The 25,629-nt window shown below is 41.6% G+C and overlaps 1 protein-coding gene across 1 annotated transcript in view; it reads left to right on the top strand.

The window, feature by feature from the left end:
• LOC147712699 (adenosine receptor A3-like) overlaps positions 1-25,278 on the top strand; it is a 101,261-nt gene extending 75,983 nt beyond the window's left edge. Inside the window, exon 2 of the mRNA XM_086919687.1 lies at positions 24,606-25,278. Coding sequence (XP_086775813.1) covers positions 24,606-25,278 — 673 coding nt within the window. The remainder of the gene's footprint in view (positions 1-24,605) is intronic.
• Positions 25,279-25,629: the final 351 nt, after the last annotated feature.

The raw sequence follows: 25,629 nt of genomic DNA, 5'->3' as shown, positions 1-25,629 counted from the left end.
TTTTTCACAACAAATTTCGACCTAATAGGTTAACAGGACTTGAATCACAGACAACAAATCTATGCATTTCTTTAAAGTTCCCTATTCTAACTTCCATTGGTTCTGTAACTGGGGTTCTAATTTGCTTATTATAAACGCCCACTACTTGGATCGCTTCTCCTGAGAGGGGTAGGTTTGGAACGTCTGCTGTTCTCACAGTAGAACGGGTAGCACCAGTGTCCAACAGAAAGGTGACATCATTTCCTTCAACCTTTCATTCAATATATGGACCTGACTGATCTACCGGCAAGGAGGTGCCAAGCACGCACTCCTTGTCCTTCCCCCTTAGGCACCATCAGTAAGGTTCTTCACAAAAGAATGTGTCATTCAATAGAAATTGTGAAGTAGCTGCATCACTTTTTCCCCTTCCTTCCCAATTTGAGGTATCTACACTCTGTTGTGCTTTGCTCCTGTAATTTGGCATAGGTGCTGGGGGTAACTGATTCTGTATTACCTGCTGCTGGGTCTTCTGTGGCACCTCATTCTGCGTCTGTGGATTTAAATCATTATTTGGCACATTACCATTCTGTACAGCCTTACACTTGTCCTTCCAGTGCCCCAACTTGCCACACCTGTGACAGGGGAACTTCTTTTTAGCATCCTCTCTACTGAATTTTCCCCTTGGCCTCCCTCCACTTCCATCACCCTTATTCTGATTGCTAGTCGTCTGGTTTAACTGTTATTCTTGTTGCTCTGCTAGTTTTACTTGTGCCCACATGACTTTTTCTTTAATTCTTTCCGCTTATTTTCTAGCTCATCTTCACAATATTTCGCATATTTGAGGACCTCATCTATAGGCTTAGCTTGCCAACAAATTTTATTGTCTTTAATCCATTGTGAAATTTCTGGTCTCAATCCTAACACAAATCAATAAATAAAATGCGTCATATCCTTTATATCGATGTTGTCTAATCCACTGTATTGTTTAAATGTCTGTACTAGACGTTCATAATATGAATGCACTGACTCGTCTTTATTCTGAGTGGTTCTATCTTTTTTCATCCAGTCTGTTTCCTTTGCAGGCACCTTTCCTTTCCGGTAAAGCATTACCTGATTGTATTTTTTCATTACATCCTCGAAAGGTGCCCCTGTCTTTGGGTCCCTAGGATACTCATCACTTGGCCAATCAACAGCAATTTTGCATTCTGTCCACAAATCTACAGGGACTACAATGTCGAATAATCCATCTAAGTCTTTCAAAAGACACTTGGAAACTTTTAAAAATCTCTCGACTTGTCTGTACCATTCTACAGGTTTTTCACGACGTTTTGGGAAATCATTTGTGAATGACAAAATATCCTGTCGGGACCATGAAACATGCACATAGCCTCCACCTGGCACCTCTCGCATGGGACATCATTTTCCACTTTTTCTGCTTCTTTTAAAGCATACTCTGAAGTCATTTGTCTGGATCGAATCTCTTCCTTCTTCTTTGCCCACCTTGCTTTCCATTTCTCTAGTTCTCCCCGTTTTTGCAACAATGTCATCAGCTCTCTTATTTGCACCTTTCTTCCTGACACATTCAGGTTTTCTAAATCTTTGTCAGAAAATTCTACTCTGTATGGTTTCTGCAGTACTTTAGATTTAACAATTTCAATTCCCATGCTAGCTGCAGTGTCCATTAATTTCTCATGAAACACCTTTGTATTTCTAGTGTGTCTAGTCTCTGTGGTGTATCAAATGAACAGTAATTCATCTTCACTAAGGGTATTTAATCTCTCCAATCCTACATTCCCAGCCATCATTTCTTCTAAATCAATTCTCAATTTATATATATCTAATGGCTTTGGCTGTGTCTTTGGTTTCTCTATTTCTCGTGTCCATCTGTCTATCTCTTCAGGAGTTACTACAGTGGCACTTCTTGTTCCTGAAGATGTCTCTATCTGTACTTCTCTCGAATTTAAAGGAGTGGTTTTCCTTATTGAACTACCTTTGGGTTCTCTTATCGGTAAATCAATTAAGGATATTACTGACTCACATTCACTTGCCTGATCATCTATTATCAGTGGTTCTTTTCTTGGCTGTACTACTGATGTAGTTATAACTGGAGCTTTTGGACTAGCTTGCTTATCTCCATACAAAGGAACAACTGGGCCAATAGTTACTGGAATTGTCAGAGCTTTGGGACTTGTGTTCAATTGAGACATTTTCTGAATTAACTCACTTCTCTGTTTATTTAAAGCTTCTCTTTCTCTCTCTTGTAATGCCCTTTCAATGAAGGTCTCATGTACCACTTGTGGAATTAAAGGTGGTTTTAAAAACGGGGCATTCGGATTTACTGTACTTGGTTCCTCATTATAAGGTGGTGGATTTTTCATTAATAAGTCCTCCATATAATCATCGTCTGAATCACCACTAGTCATTAAATGTTTGGTTTTCTCAGTCCTTTTACCTCCTGTGGGCTCTTTTAAAAGTAGTACAGGATAGAGTCCTTCCACCAACATGTTCTGTCTCCATTGTTTCATTTGTTTATCTTTAGAATCTCGTAGGACTTTTCGGTAGAACTTACTCAGTATTTTGTCAATTTTAGGTCTGTCTCGCTCAAAAGCCTCAATCTCCCATTCTTCTAGTGCCTCATATTGCGTTAATATAGGTCTAGGATGTAAATCATTTATTTGAGTCCTTAAATTAAACAAAATTCTTCCATTAAATGTGCCTTCTAAGAGAAATGCTAAAACCCTGTCATCTTTTGTGTACTCCACCCAGATCTCTAACCACACACAAGAGTGGTAACCCCTATCAAAAATTATAAATGATGCGAGAGTATTCAGTGGTGGAATAATGACTCCTTCTCTAGTTTTAATGGGCTTGTCTTTTTTAAACAAATTCTTAACTCTGTCTACAAGTGACATTTTTCTCTTACTTCTGTACATATTGCGAGGTCTGCCTCTTATCATCTGATCTCTAGCAAACCCTTGGTATCTCGGATCAGGTCAAATTTCTGGATGATTTGGATACCACATATATTTTGCAAAAATTCAAATTCTGCGAAAATACTTAATTCTGTCTATCAAATGCTTCCAGTTCTAGTGCGTCTTTTATTGACCAATCAACAATGCTGTTTCAAATAATTTCAACCAATGAGTGCCCGGCCTTTCTCGTGAGACGAGTTCCCACGCTCCTGTGCTCACCCCTCCTTTACAATACTATCTCAGCTACAAGCTCGCTGTGACGACCAATACCAGCGCGCCTCCGAATGACGTCAGCGCAGCTCCGCAACTGACTCCCTCCTTCACAAGGTAATGCAAAACTCAATTCTTTTATTTTTAAAGTGCAGATTTTCTTATTCAACGATGTAAAAACATTCGCCACTGTACCTGAGTGACTAGGAAGGAAAGATATGTTTCACTGCAAGTAAATCCCTTCTGTTTACTTTTCATACACTACAGTAGATCCCTTCCGCCTACCCTTCACACAAGAATTAGAGAACCTGCTACTCCTTCAGACTTTATCCACTATACACTAAGGTCAAAGTTTCACCAGCGAACCCCTTTGCTATCAATCAAGCTCAGACGAACTTGCTACTCCTCCTTGTGACCCTTACTAGTTTAAATCATAACAAGAGTTTTGCTAGCGAAGTCTTTGCTATCATTTATTCACACATTCATACAGAAAACACTAAATAGTGCTTCCGGTTCTGCCTAACTTCCTGCGGGTAAATGACCTCAGTGTGATGTGGCTTCCATTTACACCCACTATTCTGCCCCCGGGGATTCCAAACAGACATATAACAGGTACGAACAATCTTTGTTAATGCATAAAAATCAATATAGCAGCAATGAAATACATTTTAAAACATTTCAAATAATATCACATTTGATCGATCACCAAAATATGAATCCTAGCCAAGTAACTAACTACCTATCTTAACTAATCCCTAACCATACTCCTGCTACCAAAGAAATATACTGATAGAGTGCGCAGGTCACCCGACTATAATTTTACCAATACTCACCTGGGCCCATATTCAATTTCACATTGACTCAATCAGGTAACCCACGTTCTACTACCAGTTTATTTTATTTCCACTAATTCCTATACCATTGACTTACCCATCCTTGTCACTGGTACCTATGACCACATGGATCAGGAGTTAGTTGTAAAGAAGGCAGTCAAAATACAACAACATTTGCACTCATATAATAACTACAGACTCGAGGAAGGTTTACACTCTTTATCTTATCATCTTCAAAAGTCATGAGCCACAGATTGAAAGTAATTAGACTATCAATAACCAATATTAGAAACAGGGTGTAACTATGTAAAAGATATATTATGCAAACCATTTAGCAATTTTGAAATAAAGGGAAGGAAAACAAGGAACATGCTATTTTTGAAAAAAAACTCACCACTTGACTGAAGGAGGGAAAAGAAAAGGAACATACTAAACCAACAGCTTTCGCAATTATCAACAGTTTGGGAAAAAAGAACACAATATGCAATATCGAAACTCAATTTTAACACATAACTATAGGGAAGGTAAAAATGGAAACATGCTATAAATTCAGATAATCAAGCTTAACTCCTTAAAGGGAGGGTAAAGAGAAGGAAACAATTATGCAATCATGAAAACCATTTGGCATTTAACTAAAGGTGGGTAAGAAAATGGAACACGCTAATAACATCAAAACATGAAATTATCATTTACTAAGGGAAGGGTAAGAAAAGGAACATATTCAAATAAAGCTTTAGCAATTTAGGGAGGGTAGAGGAAAAAAAGACGCCATTTATATTGACGTTTACCCACACAGATTAATATTTACCTAGAATGGTGTGAAGACCAACCCTGGCCAAGGGTCAGTTGAAAAGGACAGAAGAACCCCAAAGATTTCAGTGCCAGTAGGCCAGCAGGTGCAGATCAGAAAGTCAGGACAGGTAACCCCAGATTTGGATCAGGACCAGATCACTAAAGGTTAAGACCATCACTCGCACTTTCGATTGCAACACCTGTGCTACTCCCTCTCTGCAAGGAATCAGCCAAAACCCGATTGGGTTACAGCTTTCACCAGCAAAGTGCTTCGCCAGCACTTCAACTTTCCAGAACCCCGAATAGGTCAACGAACCTCCTGGCAGAGTGCTCTGCAGCCCTCTGCTCTTTATCACCTATTGAGTGCGTTGGGTCAGTGACAGGTCAAGTCAGACAATTTCTCTAGCTAAACCTACGCTAGTTATACTGCTTTCCAGGTCAGTGTACCACCCCCCAAATGTTGCAAGTGTTAGGATCCCCAATTTCGATTGGACAAAGGACGAGGACGGGTCATCACACCATCTAATATTTTGAATTTTGCCGTCTCCTATTCAAATTTATGTTCACGCCCATCAAATTCAGGTTCACATGATGTCTTCATTTCATATAACAATGGATGTTCTATTGACAAATACATTGTAGACTTTTGACTTCTTCTAGTGGAGTCAGAAGTGAGCTTCCCCGGCACATCTTGGCTGTGACTGCCATCTGGCTTGGGTTCAATGACACAGAGTTCATCTTCTCGCTGCAGACTGTCATGCGCGGAAAGGACTTCCAAGATGGAGTAAAAAGAAGCTCCCAGGCCCAAAGACTACGATACATGAAAAGTAAAGGAAACAAATTTAGAATACAGAATAAAATGAATACACTGTATACCATGAATTTCTACACTATACCCATTACTTTATAATAGACTATAGCATTAGGAATAGGCAGAATGAACAGCTTAGCAAAAGCAGCAGTGCAAGCCTCTCGCATGTGAGAACACAGAGCAGCCATATTAACTCTAGTGCGCAGAAGCAACAGATTCCCTCCAAAGCTGTGAGTACGTCAGGTCACGTGGGTATGACAGACGCATGTGCAGTAGAAATTCCCGCGAAGCATGCAGTCATTTTAAATGCAAGCATATTAGGATTAGAAAACACATAAGCAAGCTTCACTCGGATACCCAATAATGACGAAAAGGGGGCAAATTAGTAAGACAAACATGTTGATTACATAGTTAGGGTCCTTCGAGGTCCAGGAATTCAAGCAAGTCGCTTCTCGTGCGAATCGATGCTCCATCATGTATATGAATTGTTAGCGGACACATTCATTGAAATATGTTTTTAACATCACAGATACCTCCGAAGAAGGTTGTGAGGACCGAAATGCATTGGGTAGAATCAAATGGTCGGGAATCATGACGTTTCAGTATTTGCCTGCCCCAATAAGGGATAGAAACTGTTCTCACCTAAAGTCTCTATCTCTGTTTTTATTATCATATAAGTCAAAGCAACATGCTTCATTCGATATCCTGTTAATGGGAGATTTTAACGTCCACCCATGTGGCTGGGGTTGTTTAGCCAAAGAGGTACTGGGCCCCCCGGGAGCTGTTAGTTCTCATTTTGAGCACACCGCTCAGGGGGTGAACCTGGAAGACCTACTCGCTAACTTACATTTATATGTGGCTGAAGGGTCATGGGGTGAAGAGAGGGCACCGACTTTTGTAGGCAGGGATGCCAGTACAATCATCGGTTACACTTTCATTACCCCCGGGTTAATCAACATGGTGGTAGCCTATGAAGTATGTACTTCCCCTTTCAGTGACCATAATCCTGTAGTCTTGACCCTGGACATGGGTAACAACTCTGTCACCCAGGTTGAGCGTCTGGGGGACGGTGGAGACACCCTTGTCCCTAGGGAGCAGGGCCACAGATTAAATTGGGCAAAGGTGCTCCCGGAGAACTTTATGAACAACCTTTTACATAACAGACAAGCAGATATTACAATTTGCACGGACAGCACTTCTGAGGGCACTGCCATCATTACTTCCTTCACCTCTATATGCACACAAATTAGCCATGACCTGACGACCACAAAGAAACAAGCCGATCCATCCAGCCCTACATGGTTTGACAGGGAGTGCTTAAAAAAACATAATGCTCTCCTTCTGGCACTTAAACATCAGCCTAGAAATAGGGAGTTGGTGGGCCGGTTAAGAAAAGAATATAGGCAGGCTACCGAGACACGCAAAAAAACAATAAAAAGTGAGGCCTGGGATAGTTTAACATCGGTTAGTGTACTGAGAGACAGTTCCCAATTCTGGATGATTTTAAATCACCCTTACTTTGCCCCCTCTAACAACACCGTTTTAGATTGCGTGATACCTGAGGATGTCTGGGTGAATCATTTTAGCAAAATATATAACAGTGTTGATCTACCAGCTACACCCCATCCCCATCAGCCTTCTACTGAACCATCTCCTCTGTCCTTTTCTGAATTTGAGGTTATCAGGGCAATTGAAGAAATGACTAAACATAAGGCCCCGGGACCAGACGGAGTCCCTGCAGACCTATACAGCTCCCAGTCACTATTCTGGGCAAAAATCTTAACAAATGTTTTTAATTCAACTGTTAATGTGGGGTTCCCAATAACCTGGTCCACCTCAACCATTGTCCCTATATTTAAGAAGGGTTCAAGATCTGATCCGGCCTGTTACAGGCCGATCTCGCTAATCGACTCTGCCGTAAAGATTCTTGGCAGAGTCATTCTACACAGATTAGGTGACATTATTGAGGAGAAGGGGGTGTTCTCTGACCTGCAATATGGTTTCAGGGAGAAACGAGGAACAATAGAGCAGTGTTTGAACCTCCACATGCTGGTCAGTAACTACACTATAGCAAAGGAGGGCCACTTATACTTGGCCTTTATGGACCTCTCCTCGGCCTTCGACTTAGTCAATAGGGCCAAGTTATGGGCCATACTGGCTGGTATTGGGATTGATCCCCCCTTAGTAGATTTCCTGGCCGCACTTCACGCTGACCTATCAGCTACTATTAGAACTAACCGTGAAGGCAGTACCACCAGACCATTTAGTTCCAGAAGAGGTGTGAGGCAGGGCTGTATTTTAGCCCCACTCTTGTTTACTGTTTATATTAATTCCCTAGATAAAGCATTGGAGGGGTCTACACTTGAAATCCCTTATGTGGGGGGGTCCGCAGTACCCGTACTCCTTTACGCGGATGACGCGGTGCTCCTAGCCCGCACAGGGGTGGGGTTACAGAGGCTTCTTGATGCATTCGGTCACTTTATGTCCTCGTTAGACCTTTTAGTCAATAATAAAAAATCACACATCATGCTGGCAGGGAAGCGACCAAGACCAAAAAAGTTGAAACCTTTTAGCTGCTGCGAAGAGGGGATCTCGAGGGTACAAGTGTTTACCTACCTGGGTGTGATATTTGAAGAGAAGGGCTCATGGACCCCACAGGTGGATGCAAAATCTTTAGCTGTCACTAGATCCACCTCCGCACTTTTGAGTTTTGCCAAGCGTCTTGGGTCTCGACCGATGGAGGCATTATTGAAGGTCTACAAAACCAAATGTCTATCTATAGCCTCCTACGGAGCTCCACTGTGGGGCCACTCACACTGCAGCAAACTACAGACAGCAGAAAACCACTTTCTTAGGTCCTTATTGGGCGTTCCACAATCCACTCCATTCCTATCAATACACACTTAGGATTGGGATATATCACTGATTTGCTCCAACTAGCGAATTAATTCCCTACCCCTGGGTGTGAGATTGAAAACATCACCCCTCCCGCTACCTTCATTGGTTAGGTAAGCCAAAATCTCATTTATAACCCAATTCTGAGACTTGGACAATCATTTTGGTGATGCAACAGCCTTATGTATATATCCAATCTGTTTCAGGGCTTGTGCTACTCCTCTGGCTGCCCATATCAATAGTCCTGATGAAGACTCGAAATGCTAAGGTTTTATTTTCCATAAGGCCCTAAAGACGAGTCGAAACGTCGACGCCATATAATTGTTTCTGCCCTGGATGTTGATATATACTTTCATGTGCAATATAATTTTGGAAGCAATGTCTCCATAAAAAAGTGGTTTGACTCTATTTCACACCAGGTCATCTGTAAATTGTACATTGTGCGAATCTACTGCATGTATATAAAAATTTGAAGTACTTTTTACTCTATGTTCTTTTTACACTTTCTATTCTAGCACTCTATATTCATTTTCCTGCACATACTTCATTTGGGCAACCTAAATTCTCTCTTTTTATATATTGAGATAGCAAAGATTGTCATGAATTAAATATTGCCCTGGAATCATATTTACTGCTGTTGCTTTTTGGCTTGATTGTATACTAATAATCAATGAATGTACCCGGGCTGATCCACTGGACATGCCCCATGACTAAGAGAAGGTTACCATTTATTGATTAGTATTAAGTATAAATAAGTGTCTGAGACCACTGTCTTTGAATCACAAAGTTTCTAGGCATACCAAAACAGTGCACCAGATTGAACTACAAAGTCAATAGCATTCTTCATTAACTCTGAAGATTTTAAAGATGCTTTCATCATACCATCTAGCAAGTGACAAGGATCTTTTACAGAGAAGCACTTCAGCTCAGGTATCGATTTTGACAGGTCATCATACAACTTTTTCATATACGTAGCAAAATTAATGCAAATGCAAACAATATCACTCCAATCTTTATTGAACTTGGTAGGAACTTTTTTGCAGCAGCATTCCAATGACACTGAGTTCCATGTGTACCAAACGTCTGGTGTCATGTTTTCACCCTTATATTAGATGCTTGGTGACAACACCCCTTTCACATATACCTGTCACTATACCTTGCATTGAATGTTTAAAGCCTGGGGTGTTTGGTAATTTATCTACACTCAATAATGACTCACTAGAAAAGGGGGCTGATGTTTAAAATGATTTCACCCATTCTCTGTCTGTGGGTAAATGTGATGGTATAATTTGGGAAAGATTCTTATGAAACCAGCCATGTTACATATCAGTAAAATCAAATGTAGTCAAAATATTAAATATGATTGTGATATTTCCTGATTCTCTACAGTTTATAAAATAACTAAATAAGATCTAAAAACATGCTTTTAAACACTGCATCCTTAGGTCAAAGACCACAAAACTGAAAAAAAACAGATGGAAGAAGAAACAATATTTATGAGCACGCTGCGTGACCCATGGCCTTCTATAGTCAAAAAGAATCCCTAAGTATGGGAAGGCTGGGACTTTAATGAGCTCTAGCCCTTTACAGAAATATTTTGCCTTTTTTTGCCTGTCCCTCACCTATTGACATAGAGTGTGACTTTTTAAAATTGGTTATTAAATCTAGAGAGTCCATAAAATTAATAAAACAATCTAAAAGGGATTGTAGCCCTCTTGCCGTTCTTGCCACTAAAACTGCATCATCTGCATATAACAATGCAGGGATCATTTTTGAGCCAGCTCTTGGGATATCCTCACAAGATGAAATTAATGCGTCTCCCAAGTTGTTAATATAGAGAGTAAACAGCAATGGTGCAAAGATGCATCCCTGCCTTACCCCTCGCTTAACTGGCCAAGCTTCCGTTAGACTCCCGTTCTCGTTATAACGGACCGCTGCGGTGGTATTCTCATGGATATCATCCAGGAAAGATATCAGTGCAGGTTCCAGTCCCATACCATAGAGGGAAGTCTATAGCTTTTGCCTATATACAAGGTCGAAAGCAGTGGACTAATCCATAAAAGCTAAATGGATGTCCCCCTGCTTTGCAACCGTGTACTTATTATGACAAGATGTAGATTAAGGCATTGGCCCGCTGTAACCTTTCCCTGTCTGAACCCATACTGTATGTCCGAGACCATGGAATGTTTGTCCAGCCAGTCTGTAAGGCGAGCTAGTACGGCTTTTCACATAATCTTGGCAGCAGAGTCCAAGTGTGAGATGGGCCTATATCAGGCCGGATCTTCTCTTGAGCCCTTTTTAAATATTGGGACTATAACTGCTTTACCCCAAGACATTGGGAAACCAGCTTTAGAGGTTGCATTAAAAACAGAAGTTAAAATCTTCGCCCATACACTAGGGTCAGCCGGCACCCCGTCCGGGCCTGGTGCTTTCCCCTTTGCTGTGGACACAATCGCCTCCATTACTCCTTCTTCTGTAAAATATATTTTTGGGGCCTGGGTAATTTCCCCAACAGGAGTGGGCGGTGACTGACTGATCTCAGAGTATAGGCCCATAAAGTGTTCCACCCATCTTTCTGGGAGGATGAGACAATCTATAGTTGTGTTATCTGTCTCATCAAGTAATGGACTATTAATCACTTTCCAAAAATGGGTGCTACTTGTCAGAACACTCGCTTGGCTGAGTTCATCCCAAGCCATCTCTTTTAGCTGGGTTTCCCTTACTTTAATTGTGTTTTTATAGGCCCTTCTGGCTTCTACAATCTTATTAGTGTCCCTAACAGACTCTTTTAACACCTCTAAGAGTGCCGTATGTGCAGTAATACAAGCCTTGTCAAACCAATTTTTAAATTTCTTAGGTCTTGGCTTACCACGCCGAGTCAAGTTAACCGCTACCTGTTTTGTAATACGGTCAAGGGCGCCTAGGATTACACTCTGGTCAGAGTCCGTATTTAGACATAAACTCAAATCCTCAGAATTACTATTATACAAATTGTCAAGGAAGTCAGTTGGAGTAATTACCTCCCATCTCAACCTTCGATCCTGACATTTGGCAGTTATATCAGAATTTGAAATAAGGGCCAGTGGTATCTCACTCTCAAGGGCCTTCATTTTAATGTCCATCATAAGGGGATTGTGGTCACTCAGACCATTCTGTGTGACACGAAAAAAGCCTATCAGGTCCATCAGAGGGCATGATACTAAAATATAATCAATAATACTACACTGACCTTGTCCTATATAGGTTGGGACAGGGCACAGGGATTCTGCTTGTGAAGGGCAGAACAAGTAATGTGTGGATAAAAGACTCTCCAGATACATCCCACTCTTCGTATCTCAAAATGGGTAACCCCCTGTGGGCCGTATTCCTGCTCAATACCTTGTAAACAGTTTAGATGACAAACATGAGTATCAAAATCGCCAAAAATTAAAAGATGGTAAGGCATATCATTATTTACATCATAATCATCAAAAAAATAGACAATGCTCTTAAATGGTCCAATTCATCTATCCTTGTAAAGGAATTATAAAAATGTACCACCAACATTGCTGGGAGATTATCACCTACAAGTTTAACAGCTAAAATGTTTGGGGAACTTGTCACTACCAACTCCGGCCTATACAATAATTTGAGACTGAATAATAACAAGAGACCCCCCCTCGATCTCCCCATTACAGATGGTTCAGCATTTTTACTAAAAGAATGGTACCCATCCAAATGGTAGGTGTCTCTGGCATCACAGGTTTCCTGCAAAGAAATAATATGATGCGTTGACAGAAAGGCCTCCCAGTTTATATCCCCTCTTTTTGACCGCAGCCCAGCAATATTCCATGAGAGAATCTCTACTTTATTCTCGGAAACAGTCTGCCCTGTTTGTTTTGTTTCCAAGATCACTATAATAACCGGATTTGGCAGTACAGACTGGCGTACGACCTCTTCTTCGAGGACAGGCGCCAAGGCCGGGGACTTTCCCTTTGCCAATAGCCCAGCCGCTGACCGGCATACAACAGGAATGTCCCTGTCCTGCAGTCAACCTTGTTCTTCTAAGTTGGACAGGGCCTTAAAATTGTTTGAGAGTGGAATAAACGGAGTAATCCCCCCATTTGGACTCACAAGGGGCCTATAAAAATAGCCCAATGGGAGAGCAGCAATACAAGTAGTGGTTATAGAGTAATCTTGTGCTTCAAGGATTGTTTGGATAAATTCTGATCCTCTAAAATTGACAATAACACAATCCCCCTTATCTTTTTCTGTGAATTGCCAAGCCATGCCACTCTACGTACCATCAAGGTGTTATTAGATAAGAATGGTCTAAAGCCTTTGTGTCTAGTAAGCCAATGCACAGTTTAATTTTTTAGCTGGGACCAGGTTTCAACTTGGTCTGATCTCAATGAAGGAACACCAGCCAGGACTACAACCAGGGGCCCGTGGCTGGTGGTAGATCAATGATATCTTGGGCTGGTTTTATCGTGATGTTATGGGTTTGTCTGTCCTGCCCGCTACCTTGCCCTACTATGGGGACATTCACCGGCCCAGGCAGATTATTTAAGGGTTGCGGGTGTTGTGGGTGAATTTGCTGGGCTAGATCATGCTGTAAATTACCGGCTAACAATGTCTGGCCACCAGAATGTTGTCCCTGTTACTTCTTTTGAAAAGTACTTTAGCACATTCGCAGAATGTAAGACTAGAGGAACTCAGTCTTCCCGGGAAGCAAGAACCTATAAATAACAAAATACATCAATCTTTTGCAAAAATCGCTTGTGCCTTTAAGCGAGAGTATTTAGGCGAGACATGTGTGGGTGCTCTGCAATGATTACGGTAGGAATTTACTCATTAGGAAAATCTTGGTTTCTTTCTTGAATCTTGCGTTGTTGGGCATCCATCTGATGTCTGGAGGTAGCAAGTTCCATGTTCTCGGTGCAGCACCTGAGAACGCTCTGCTGTATGTTTTTTTGTTGTTGCAGAAAATCAGTGGCTTCAACACTAGGTCTTTGGCATTCCTTGAGTGCCTGCTTCCCCCCGAAATCACCAATATCTTGGTGACTTGAAGTGTTGAGCCTTGTGTTATATATGCCAGTTTGAGCTGAATTCTGGCTTCATAATGTAGCAAGTTCAGGGCTTTCAGGTGAGAAGAGATGTGGTCAATTTTTTTTGATCCTGTTATGAGCCTTGTTGCTGCATTGAGGCAGATTTTTAGAGGTGCTGTTGCAATTTTGGGGAGCCCAGAAAGTGTTGTGCATCTGTATTCGATACTCGAGATTACTAGTGCCTGAACTGCCGTTTTGAGGTCTGCCGTTTCGGTGAATGATTTCACGTTTGGCTAGCAGATTGATGTGAGCTTGCATGTTTAGGCTTTGGTCTAGAAGGATTCCTAGAGATTTGGTTGAATCTCCGATGCTCTGGCTGCAATTGAGTGCGGTAATCATATTGAACCATTCTTTCATATTGGGCGTGCTTTTGGAGGGGGAAATCAGGAGGAATTCTGGTTTTGTTTCATTCAGTTTGAGGTGATTGCTCGTTAGCCATTGCATCGTCGCCCTCAGAGCCTTGTTCATTGTTCTAATGTCTTCCAAGGAGGAAATCTTAATGTAAATCTGCTTGTCATCAGCGTACATGTGGAAAAGGATGTTGGCACGATGGAGTATATCCATTAGAAGTTCCACATATAAGTTGAATAGTGACGGTGAGAGGGTTGATCCTTGTAGAACTCCTATCTGAATGGGGGAAGATGTTGACAGCTTCTTATTCACCAGAAATCTTTGTGGTCTGCTCTTCAAGTAGGACTTGAACCATTCTAGAACATTCCTGGAAAAGCCCATCCTGTTCTCCAGTCATTCTAGCAACATTTCATGGTTAACTGTGTCGAACGCGGATGATAAATCAAGAAGGATTAACAGATATGCTTTGTTTTAGTCCAGAGCAAGTAAAGCATTGTCTACAACGTGCAGAATTGCAGTTTCTGTGCTGTGGTTTGGTCTAAATCCTTATTGGCAATCGTCGAGTAGTTAGAATTTAGATCTGTGCTAACTTAGTTGTTGCTGAACACATTTTTCTATCACTTTAGCTAGTAGGGTAATGTTCAATACTGGCCGAAAGTTGCTAGGTTCGGCGGGGTTCTTCGTCATTTGTTTTTATGATGGGAACGACCTGTCCCATTTTTAGACAGTCAGGGAAAGATCCCTGAGAAAAGAAAGCATTGACTATCGCTGTCCAGCTGGGGATGATCTCCTGGTCTATGTACGGTACACATTTTGTAGGGAGTGGATCGCTGAAGTGATTGTTGGGCTTAATGGCCGATAACCAGATGCTATCTTCCTCACAGAGACATGGCTAAGCGATAGTTCTGGTCCGGTTATCACGACGGCACTCCCCTAACTATACATACCTTGGAAGAAACGGTGTCGGCAAAGATGGAGGAGGGATAGCAATAATTTTCAAAACCTCCTATAAGTGCAAATGGGATGATCTAGACTTCCCAGACTGTGAAGCCGGCCTTTTTAAACTTCTGCTTTCACCTAACTTTACTCTCTCAGGAACACTAATCTACCGCCCCCCTGGACCAGCCAGTGCCTGGGCCGCCTGACTTCCTGATCGCATTGCCTCTCTTAATTTAATTTAATTTAATTTAATTTTAATTCAATTTAATTTTATTTGCTTATAGAGCGCCTGACTAGACCCCCGAAGGGGTATCTCCGCGCTATAACTGCAGATGGAGGTAGGAGTAACAATGTATTCAGGGATAAAGTAGCATTAGTAGCTGGGAAACAGATAGGTTTTTAGATTTTTTCTGAACATCAAATGGTTGGTGATTGACCTTAGTTCAAGCGGTAGTGAGTTCCATAGTATGGGTCCAGTGTAGGCCAGAGCACGGCCACCTTGTCTGGTTTTCTTGATTCTGGGTGTTTTAAGAAGTTGCTGGTTACTGGAACGCAAAGAGCGTCCTGGAATGTAAGGCTGAAAGATGTCAGTGAAATACTTAGGGCCTATCCCCATTAGGCTCTTGTGTATGGTGCAAAGAGTCTTGAACTGAACTCGTTTCTTCACTGGGAGCCAGTGAAGCTGAGACAGTAGGGGGCAAGATGGTGTCCTGGGAGGAGCATTCACGACAATTCTTGCGGCAGTATTTTGAATGACCTGCAATTTCTTGAGTTGCTCCTCGTTGGCTCCTTGGAGCAATCCATTGCAGTAGTCAACCCTACTGATAACCAGCGCCTGCACCAGAGTTTTTCTGTGGTGATCCGGAAGATAGGGGAAGACACGTCTTAGCATCCCTATAGCCCGGAAACAGGTGCCGGCTACTTGATTAACGTGGTCCTTGAAGGTAAGTTGTTGGTCAAATAATACTCCCAAGTTTCTGATCTTACTCTTGGGGGTAGGGACAGGGCCCAGTTCTTGAGGCCACCAGTCTGATGACCAGTGTGTCATCGCCTGACCGAACAACATAACTTCGGTTTTCCCGACATTACACTGCAGACAGTTTGATGACATCCAGTCTGCAATGGCTCTCATGCCATCTGCAAATGATCTTTTAACTGCAGGCGTAAGATTTTTAAAGGGAAAAAGGAGTTGGGTGTCGTCAGCGCACGACACGGGGGTGAACCCGAAAGATCTCGCTGGGTTGGCAAGGGGGGCCACATATGTGTTGAAAAGTGTGGGGCTCAGACATGAGCCCTGTGGCACCCCCTTATTGAGCTCCCTGTGGATGGATGTGTGGGCGCCCAGCCTAACCTCTTGAGAACGCCCGGACAGAAAGCTCTCCAACCATGTCAAAGCCTCTCCCCCTATTCCCACCTCCTTTAGGCGATGGAGAAGCACCTTGTGTGACACCGTATCGAAAGCGGCGGAAAGGTCCAACAGCACCAGAATCATAGAGCAGCCATCATCCAGTGCCATTTTGATGTTGTTGGTCACTGTTTGAAGTGCTGATTCTGTGCTGTGGTTCGGCCTGAACCCAGATTGAGAGTGGTCCAGGCCTTCCGTCGCTTCCAGATGTTGGGAAAGATAGGTGTTCACGTGCTTCTCCGTGATCTTGCCCAGGTAGGGTAGGAGAGAGATGGGACGTAGGTTGGATAGGTCTGTCCAGGGGGATGATGCCTTTTTCCTTATCGGGTTCACCACTGCCTTTTTCCAATCTGCCGGGACCTGGCCTGTCCTAAGGGAGATGTTGACCATTTCAAGTATGTGGGGACCTAATAGAGGAATCAAAGGGCCTACCATTTTGGCTGGGACAAGGTCATTGGGGGATCCCGTTTTAATATGGTTACAGAGAGAAAGAAGCTCTGTATACGTAACGGGAGGGAAGGACGTCAGAGAAGGTTTATTGTCTGTAGTAGTAATCGTAGTGGAACAGAGATTAGTTTCATTTTTATTGATATTGTTGGCAGCTACTATTTTTTCATATATGATGTTGATTTTATTCTCAAAAAACAACGAGACTTTGTCGCACAAGTCCTGCGAAAAGTCGTCTGAGCTTTCACAGGCCGTAGGCTTAATAAAGTTTTGGAGAATGTTAAAAAGCTCCTTAGGGCTATTGCCTGCCTCTGCTATTTGCTGTGTTAATTGTTGTTTTCTTGCCAGCTTTATAGTTTTATAGTATTCTGATTGAGCTTTTATAAAGATCAAACGGCGGTCTTCATTTTTAGTTTTTCTCCAAGCTTTCTCCATACGTCTGCATTTTTGTTTTTCTGCCCTCAATTCCTTTGTATACCATTTTTCTTGTTTTGACACTGGATGTTGTTTGTGTTTTTTTAGGGGAGCAATAGTTTCAATTGCTTTTTTAATGGATTCATTCAGCTTAGCTAGGGCTAGATCCGCTGTATCAGATTCTAAAAAGTTCGGATCTGTCCATGCTTCTTGAGCTGTGTTAGCATTAACTTTATGCCATTGACGTCTCCATGAGGGGGGGAGAGGGGCGTTCTTAGTAGGTCTCACAGGGGTTAGTAGCATAAATTCCAACAAAGAGTGATCGGTCCATGATATACTTGCGGCCAGGGAACAATTTATTTTGGTGGAATTGGAGAAAATAAGATCAAGCATGTGTCCTCCTATGTGAGTAGGTCCTTGATTTTTTAATTCCAAGCCCAGATTCGATAGATCTGTAAGTAGAGCCGTGGAATCGGTTAGCATTGGCTGATCTACGTGTATGTTAAAATCACCTAGAAGTAAAAAGTCTTCTTTGGATTTTATATGTGGGGCTAAAATTTCCTGAAGGGACTTCAAGCCACTAATTTCTTGATTGTGGGCGATCTTAATATACATCTTAATGAGACCTCCTGCCCCATTAGCGCCAACCTTATTGCGGACCAGTCTGCTTTGAATGTTACTCTCCATAACTCCGGCCCCACGCATAAAGCAGGAAACTTACTTGATCCTATCTTCTCTAACCGTACAAATGTTTTATGTAAACCTGCCATCGCCATCCTTTGGTCCGATCATTTCCTGGTCGAATTCCAAATTAAACATGAGCTACATTCTATACCCATAAGGGCCTAGGAACGGCAGAAATTGGAAAGATCTGGACCAAAACAAATCTAACCTTTTTTAAGAAAACACCAGGCCGGTAGCCTCCATCACTAATTTGGATGATGATGCGATCATTCATCAATGGCTTAGTTCAGCTATTGACGCATGTCTACCTCTGACCAATAAGAAATATGACCACCACTACCCACCCGCCCCTTGGTTCACTGAAAAACTCAAACAAGAAAAAACAAAATGCTAAAACTTAGAGAGACGTTGGCGCAAATACTACGATCCTAGAACTAAATCATTATACAAATTATCCCTAAGCATATATCATTCATTATGCAACATCGTTCGGGCAGAGCACGCCAATCTAACCGTTTTACACACACAAAACTGCCCAAAAGCACTTTTCAAAGTTGTCAAGGAACTCTCGGGTGCCACCTGTCAGACTAAACCCCCATGCCTGGACTCTAAGCAATGTGATGTTTTAGCTGATTTCTTTGTCGACAAAATTGCTAATATCTATGCTGACTTTGATAAACAGACGACTACGCTAATAAACTCAGAATCTGATAGTCTCCCAAAACATCTTCCCCAGGAAATTATTCCAGCCAACAGTGACACCTGTTTAGATAAATGGACTCCACTTGACATCACCACGTTCCGCAATATTCTTAGCAGTATTAAATCAGGGTCCCCTAAGGATCCACTCCCCCTCCCCCGGTACTCCAAAAATTGGACCACCCTACACTCAATCTAATCAGGGAACTACTTAACACTTCTTTACTTGAAGCAAAGGTCCCTGCAACTTGGAAGCATGCCATGATTGTGCCGCTGTTGAAAAAAGCTAACTCCGATCCAGAGGTACCATCTAACTTTTGCCCCATCTCCCTTCTCCCAGTCTTTTCCAAAATTCTGGAGAAACATATAAATGTCCAGCTCACAAATTTCACGGAGTCACAAAATTTCGTTCACAAGTCCCAGTCCGGTTTCAGGGCAGGATTCTCTATGGAATCAACATTGTTGGGTGTCACTGAAAATATCCGTCAACAGGTCGTCAAAGGAGAAACCGTGGCACTTCTTTTGCTAGATCTAAGTGCCGCGTTTGACACTGTTTCCCATACTATCCTCCGAAACACCCTCCATTCCTGTGGTATCACTGGCCTAGCACTCAAGTGGCTATCCAGCTTCCTATCGAACAGGACTTTCCAAGTTTTCTCCCCGACTGCCAATTCCAAAACTCATGTATCACAGTATGGAGTCGCCCAAGGCTCCATACTGCGCCCCTTGCTCTTTAACATATACGTTAGCCCTCCGGCTACGATAGCTTAGCAAGCTGGGTTCACTATATACTCATACACGGATGACACTCAGCTCATCTTCTCACTCTCTTCTAAAACAAATTCCAACACATCAGTGCTCCAATCTGGACTAACAAACATTGCTGACTGGATGCATGCCAACAAATTAAAACTTAATGGTGGAAAAACCGAACTTCTCCTTTTTGGTAACAAAAAAACCTTCTGGGCCACCCACCATTGGCCGTCACAGATGGGCTCACCCCCACTTCCATCCAATCAAGCAATCTTGGTGTCATTGTCCATGACCAACTGAAAATGAAGCAACACGTAGTCAAAGAAGCCTCCACTTGCTTTGCCATTCTTAAATGGCTTAGGAAAATCCTCTGGATGCTCCCTTTGTCCACCCAAAAAACTGTAGTCCAAGCCCTGATAACATCCAGATTGGACTACGGTAATGTCCTGCACTTGGGCGCAAGCAAGGAAGTGCTACGCAAGCTACAGGTTTTACAGAACTTGGCTGCGAGATTACTCTGCAAACTTCCCAATAAAACTACTATCTCAGCCTCACTACGTGACCTTCACTGGCTCCGAATTGACAGTTGTGCCAAATTTAAAGCCCTATGCTACATGCATAAAATCAACTCCGGTGTAGCACCCCATTACCTAAGGATTTAGTGCACCATTATCGCCCCCACCTTCTTCGATCCTCCAATCAACAAAAATTCCAAGTCCCAAGGATCAGACGAGCCAGAATGGGTGGATGCTCCTTTTCCTATCTAGCTCCCTCACTCTGGAACTCTCTCCCCAATCACTTACGCTCTGAACAACACTATCTCAAATTCCGTAAAGAAACCTCTGGGTAGCTCTGCGCTGAACAAATGTAATAATAATAATAATAAGGTTTTCAGGATGTCGTTCTGGTCATATAGTTAACAAGTGGATCACTGAGCTTCGTTTTTGGGTATTGGGTCAATGGTTATTGATGACTTACTTGGTTGTGCAGCCTCCTGTGATGCTGCTGTTATCTTAAGCTCGCATTCCAAGGACGTGGCCTTGGATGTAAAGAAATTAGTGAATTCCTCACAACTTATTTGAGTTTTTGCTGATTCTAGTATGTTTTGTTTGATTGCTGTTCAACACATTCAAAGAGTTTCCAAGGTCTGTTTTTCACATTCTCCAATTCCGTTCTGAAGAATTCTTTTTTTTTACTTCAGAATAATTTTATTGTAGACGCTTATGGTTTTTCTTAGCAGTTTTAGATGAGGGGATGATGGTAGCTGCCTCCATTTCAGCTCCCAGCGATGAATGACTGCAATACCCCCTCCTGTTGTTCTTGCAGTTCTTAGCTGCTGTTTCCCTTGATGTTCTTACAACTATGGTTATGTCTTGGGTCTCTGTGATGGTGACAGCTTTGGTCACCCCACTCGGTCCTGCTGTTATTATTCATCTGTTCACTGACGTATTTGAAGCTATTGCTAGCACTCTGAAACTTGCTGCCTTGGTGGTTTCGTTGTAGCAGCTAGTGTAATTGCTATAGAGAAGACTGTTGTTGCTGTTGTGTCAAGCTGTTGTTGCCTTTGTGTGTGCTTGCAGCTGATGTTCCTGCGTTAGTCTCTGAATTGTGGCAGCTGTTGTTGCTCCTATTGCCCCGGCAATAAGTCAGGGACTGGACATTTAAAGGTCTGCGTATTTACCTTTATGATTTCTGTAGGGAACTGTTAGTGAATCCCTCAGTAATCACAGTGCCACCCTGCACAGAAAAGTACATTTGAAAGGCAACAAGTGCCACTTTAAGAGGGTCATAGTTAGGAGGGGAATCCCACAAATGGGAATTCAACTTCCTATGCAATTTCATAGCTCATGTATGAAAATTAAAATTTAATTAAAAAATAACAGCAAAGGATGACACTCCTCCAGGCTCCAGAAAGGAGATAAGAGCCATGCTAAACTCCTGGAAAAGACCTCCAGGATTATTGATAGAGCGGTAATTTCATCTGGTAATTTCTAAATGCAAAACCCTCATGCTACCTCTATTTTATCGCATAAAAGGGTGTTGGGCCCTTCACACCATGTATTACCTTCAGGAGACTTTAAATAAATATGAACAGTCAAAAGTGCAATTATTATTTAAGCCCATAAAGAGAGTTGTTGAGTATTTTAAAGGGTTTTATTTTCTAGTCAAAAGTTAAGTTTTTCTCTGACCCTTTATTCATTAGTAAAATATCAATCAGGTTACAGAATTTGGAAAACAGGAAAAATAGCATTACTACAGAACATATTACAGTCTGCATATAAGCCTTACATGTAGGAAAGAAAATGTGGCGCAAAATTCTTAAAGAGTTTCTAAAAAAAAAAGTCTTGCAAAGCTAATCAATAATTAAATAATTGGCAAAAAATCTCCCATTAAGAGAAATAAATGCATAAGTCAAATAAATCTTTTCAGACCTAATTAATTAGTCAGAGCATAAACTTAAAGTTTAGCATCCAATTATATCCTAATCCACTGCACTCTGCTGCTGTCGGTGTCTAAAGAGCAAAACAGCCCGCCCTTCACAAGACCTCAAAGGAATGTGGCCGTCAGTGCCAAAATATGACGTGCCAGGGCTTTGGAAGAAAAAAATCACCAGGGAACCCCCCCACCTGACTCTCCTCGGACGCCCAAGGCTGCACCCGTGACAATCTTGTACCTAACCCATAGAATGTCTGGTCTAATCTGTTCCTTCTCTCAAGAACTCACACGTCCCCCTAAAGCCAAATGAGCCTAGTAAGAAAAACAACACAAGGGCCAATGCTGAGAACTTCTTTAGAAGAGAAAGGCTGGAGGTTTGAGGGTGAGCAAAAACGACCAGCTAAATTACATTTGCAACATAGAAAGGTTTAATTTATTTTCTAATATTTCTTGCTTTGTTTATAACACATCTTTTTAGTGGATGGAGAAGGAACAATTTTTATATACAAAATATACACCATATACAACAATATCATGAAAAAATAATAAGCATTTCCATACTTCAATCATGCATGGCCGTCCAGTCATACCATATCACATTCATACACAAAGATTAAACAATAACAAACGAAGAAAATGAAGAAATGATGGATCCACGTATGGGTCAGATGTCGATTGGAACAATCCCTTTTGATTTAGCAATTCTAGAGTCTTTTTTAGTGAATCAACACCGAGAAAACATTTCTCTGGGCATTAATGAAGGGATTTAATTTTAAGCACAGAACGTATGGACCAAATACGGGGATGAGGTGGTCGACGCGTTTCAAACCCCACTCATTATTGGGGTTCTCCTCAGGACCAGTAGGTTCTGAAAAATTAATAAAGAAAAGGTACTTAATGGAGGGTTCCATGATAGGTGAAAAATGAGAGGTAAAAAACGAGAGATACCTCTCATTTTTCACCTATCATGGAACCCTCCATTAAGTACCTTTTCTTTATTAATTTTTCAGAACCTACTGGTCCTGAGGAGAACCCCAATAATGAGTGGGGTCGACCACCTCATCCCCGTATTTGGTCCATACGTTCTGTGCTTAAAATTAAATCCCTTCAATCGACATCTGACCAATACGTGGATCCATCATTTCTTCATTTTCTTCGTTTGTTATTGTTTAATCTTTGTGTATGAATGTGATATGGTATGACTGGACGGCCATGCATGATTGAAGTATGGAAATGCTTATTATTTTTTCATGATATTGTTGTATATGGTGTATATTTTGTATATAAAAATTGTTCCTTCTCCATGCACTAAAAAGATGTGTTATAAACAAAGCAAGAAATATTAGAAAAGAAATTAAACCTTTCTATGTTGCAAATGTAATTTAGCTGGTCGTTTTTGCTCACCCTCAAACCTCCAGCCTTTCTCTTCTAAAGAAGTTCTCAGCATTGGCCCTTGTGTGGTTTTTCTAGCTAAATTAGGCTCAGCCTAGCTGAGTCATGAGTCAAGACCCCGGTTGTTTTTTAATGAGCCTAGTAGCCAGCTGAGCTAAACCCAACCACGCCTCCAGAGAGGTCATTATTTATACTCTAATTCTTGGCAGACTACACAAAAATGTTTCATCTTCAGGAAAACTTGTACGTTATTGGTCAGTCATGATGGCACTATCCAGTCTCACTATCCAGACTCATTGAAAATTCTAGAGCATACCAGTCTGAACAAAAGAAGCATACATGAGTAACTATATTTTATAAGTTTGCAACATTTGCTAGGAAAAATGTTTAATTCTAATTCTCTTCCTTCCTTTCACAGCGCAGTAGGACGGATATTTTAACTAACTGGTACATTGGCACAATCACAAGAATGTACAAAGTTCAAGATGGCCTTGACTCCCTCGTGGCTTGAGGAAAGCTGATTTGCAAGCCATAGCCTTGATGGATTCACAGGCAGCCATGTTCTCTTAGGCCCAAAAGCAAAGCAAACAAAGAAAATATTAATTTCATGTAAATCAGCCCATTATGTTTCTCAACTCCATACTAATACCCCTTATAAATGTTTACCTAGCCAAGCTATTAGTTTCGAGCAGCTTTTCTATTATTTATGACAACATGCAAAATAAATGTGCAATGTGCAACATAGCATTATTATGCTTTTAGTGTAAACGTTAAAAGTGCACACAGTAAATACAGCGCACACAGTTAATACAGCGCACACAGTTAATACAGCTCACACAGCAACATGCCTTAATGTTTTAGATAGCTTTTCATGCAAAAAAAGCATTTAGCCCTATGTGTAGTGTTTGGTGCATTATTAATTCACTCACATTATGAAAAGAGGTGTTATTAAACTAAACATGTTTATTCAAATATGAGACAAGCCAAAGTCTTTTAAGACAGGAATAGTGAATTTAGATTGCAAGGGATGAGCTGGGAAGAGAGTAACACATTCTATTAATCTTCAAAGCTAAAAAGGCCACTTTTCTCTACACTGCAAAAAGCACATGTTAATTCAGCACAAGCATTTCAGACTGACTTAGGCCTCACTTTCATATTTTTCATGTGTCATGTTTTTAACTTGCACCAAAATGTGCTTGGCAATTTAAATGCAGTCTGTCTGAAGCACAAAAATAAACAATGCCTGACTCTAGATGGAATCTGCTCCATCATTATTGTAGAAAAACTAGGAACGTATGGGGCAAAGAGTAATTTCAGACTATGTCACTATAGGCATTATTTTATCTATGTAATTTTGTTAAGTTCAGTAAGTACAAACATAGCAATAAGTTGTGTAGCATACATTTGCAGAATGCTACTTATGATTTTGACAAGGTTTGCCTTCTGTGAAGCCTGTGCTGAGTTCATCTTCTCTGTTGCTAACTGTCTCAAATCCTTTGTTGACAGGTACAGGTTTGTAGTGACCCAGAGAAGAATTTGGATGGCGGTCATCGTCTGCTGGTTGGTCTCTTCCCTTATGGGGTTTTTGCCAATGTTTGGCTGGAACCAAGAAAGAAAGCTGGCAGCTGGAGGGAGTGACACCAGTTACCTGCCGTGCGCTTTCACCTCAGTTGTGAGCATGGATTTCATGGTGTATTTCAGCTCTTTCGGGTGGATTCTGGTCCCATTAATACTCATGTTTATTCTGTACACAGAGATATTTTACAGGATTCGTCAGCTTCTGAATCAAAATGTCTCCAACAGCAAAGATACGAGTAAATATTACAATAAGGAGAAGAAGACGGCCCAGTCTTTGGCCCTGGTTCTGCTCCTGTTTGCCTTATGCTGGCTGCCACTGTGCATTATGAACTGTATGCTGTTCTTTTGCCCCAGGTGTGAAATTTCAGAAGCCTTTGCCTACATTGCCATCTTGCTGTCGCATTCAAATTCAGTAATGAATCCCATTGTTTACGCTTTCAAAATAGAGACGTTCAAAGTGACGTATGTGCATATTGTGAAAACCTACATCCTACGAGAGGCTGCTGTCTCTAAGGGGGGCCGAGAATCAAATGAACAGTCTCAGAGCACAATCACGATGTCGGAAGATGATGACTTTCCAGTGGAACAGGGGATGGATTGAGCCATAGGCTAATGAGGCAGAGAGGACGGTGCAGCATGAGCAAACACCTTTAAGAATGAAAATCTACCTGGTATTGAGTAGGCTTCAGATATCCCTAATAAGAGGCAGCTGATTGGAAAGACTCGGTTGCAGATGAAACTCCGCTAGAGATTGTTAGGGATCCAGACAATAAAGTTATTTTTAAGCTAGAGACGTCTCTGCAAACTCTGTCTTACATGCAAGCACCTCTGTGATTGAATGTGGTGTGTTCGTGAGGGATGGCCTCATTTTCAGTCCCTGTAGGAGGAGGATGCTTCCAGGGATGTGCAATTTAGAAAACATGGACTGATACATATTGAATCTGGAGGGTCT

The sequence above is a fragment of the Lissotriton vulgaris genome, chromosome 5 (genome assembly GCF_964263255.1).
Source record: "Lissotriton vulgaris chromosome 5, aLisVul1.2, whole genome shotgun sequence".
Taxonomy (NCBI): Eukaryota; Metazoa; Chordata; class Amphibia; order Caudata; family Salamandridae; genus Lissotriton; species Lissotriton vulgaris.
Note: the sequence above shows the minus strand (reverse complement) of the source record. Positions and strands in the feature narration are given on the sequence as shown.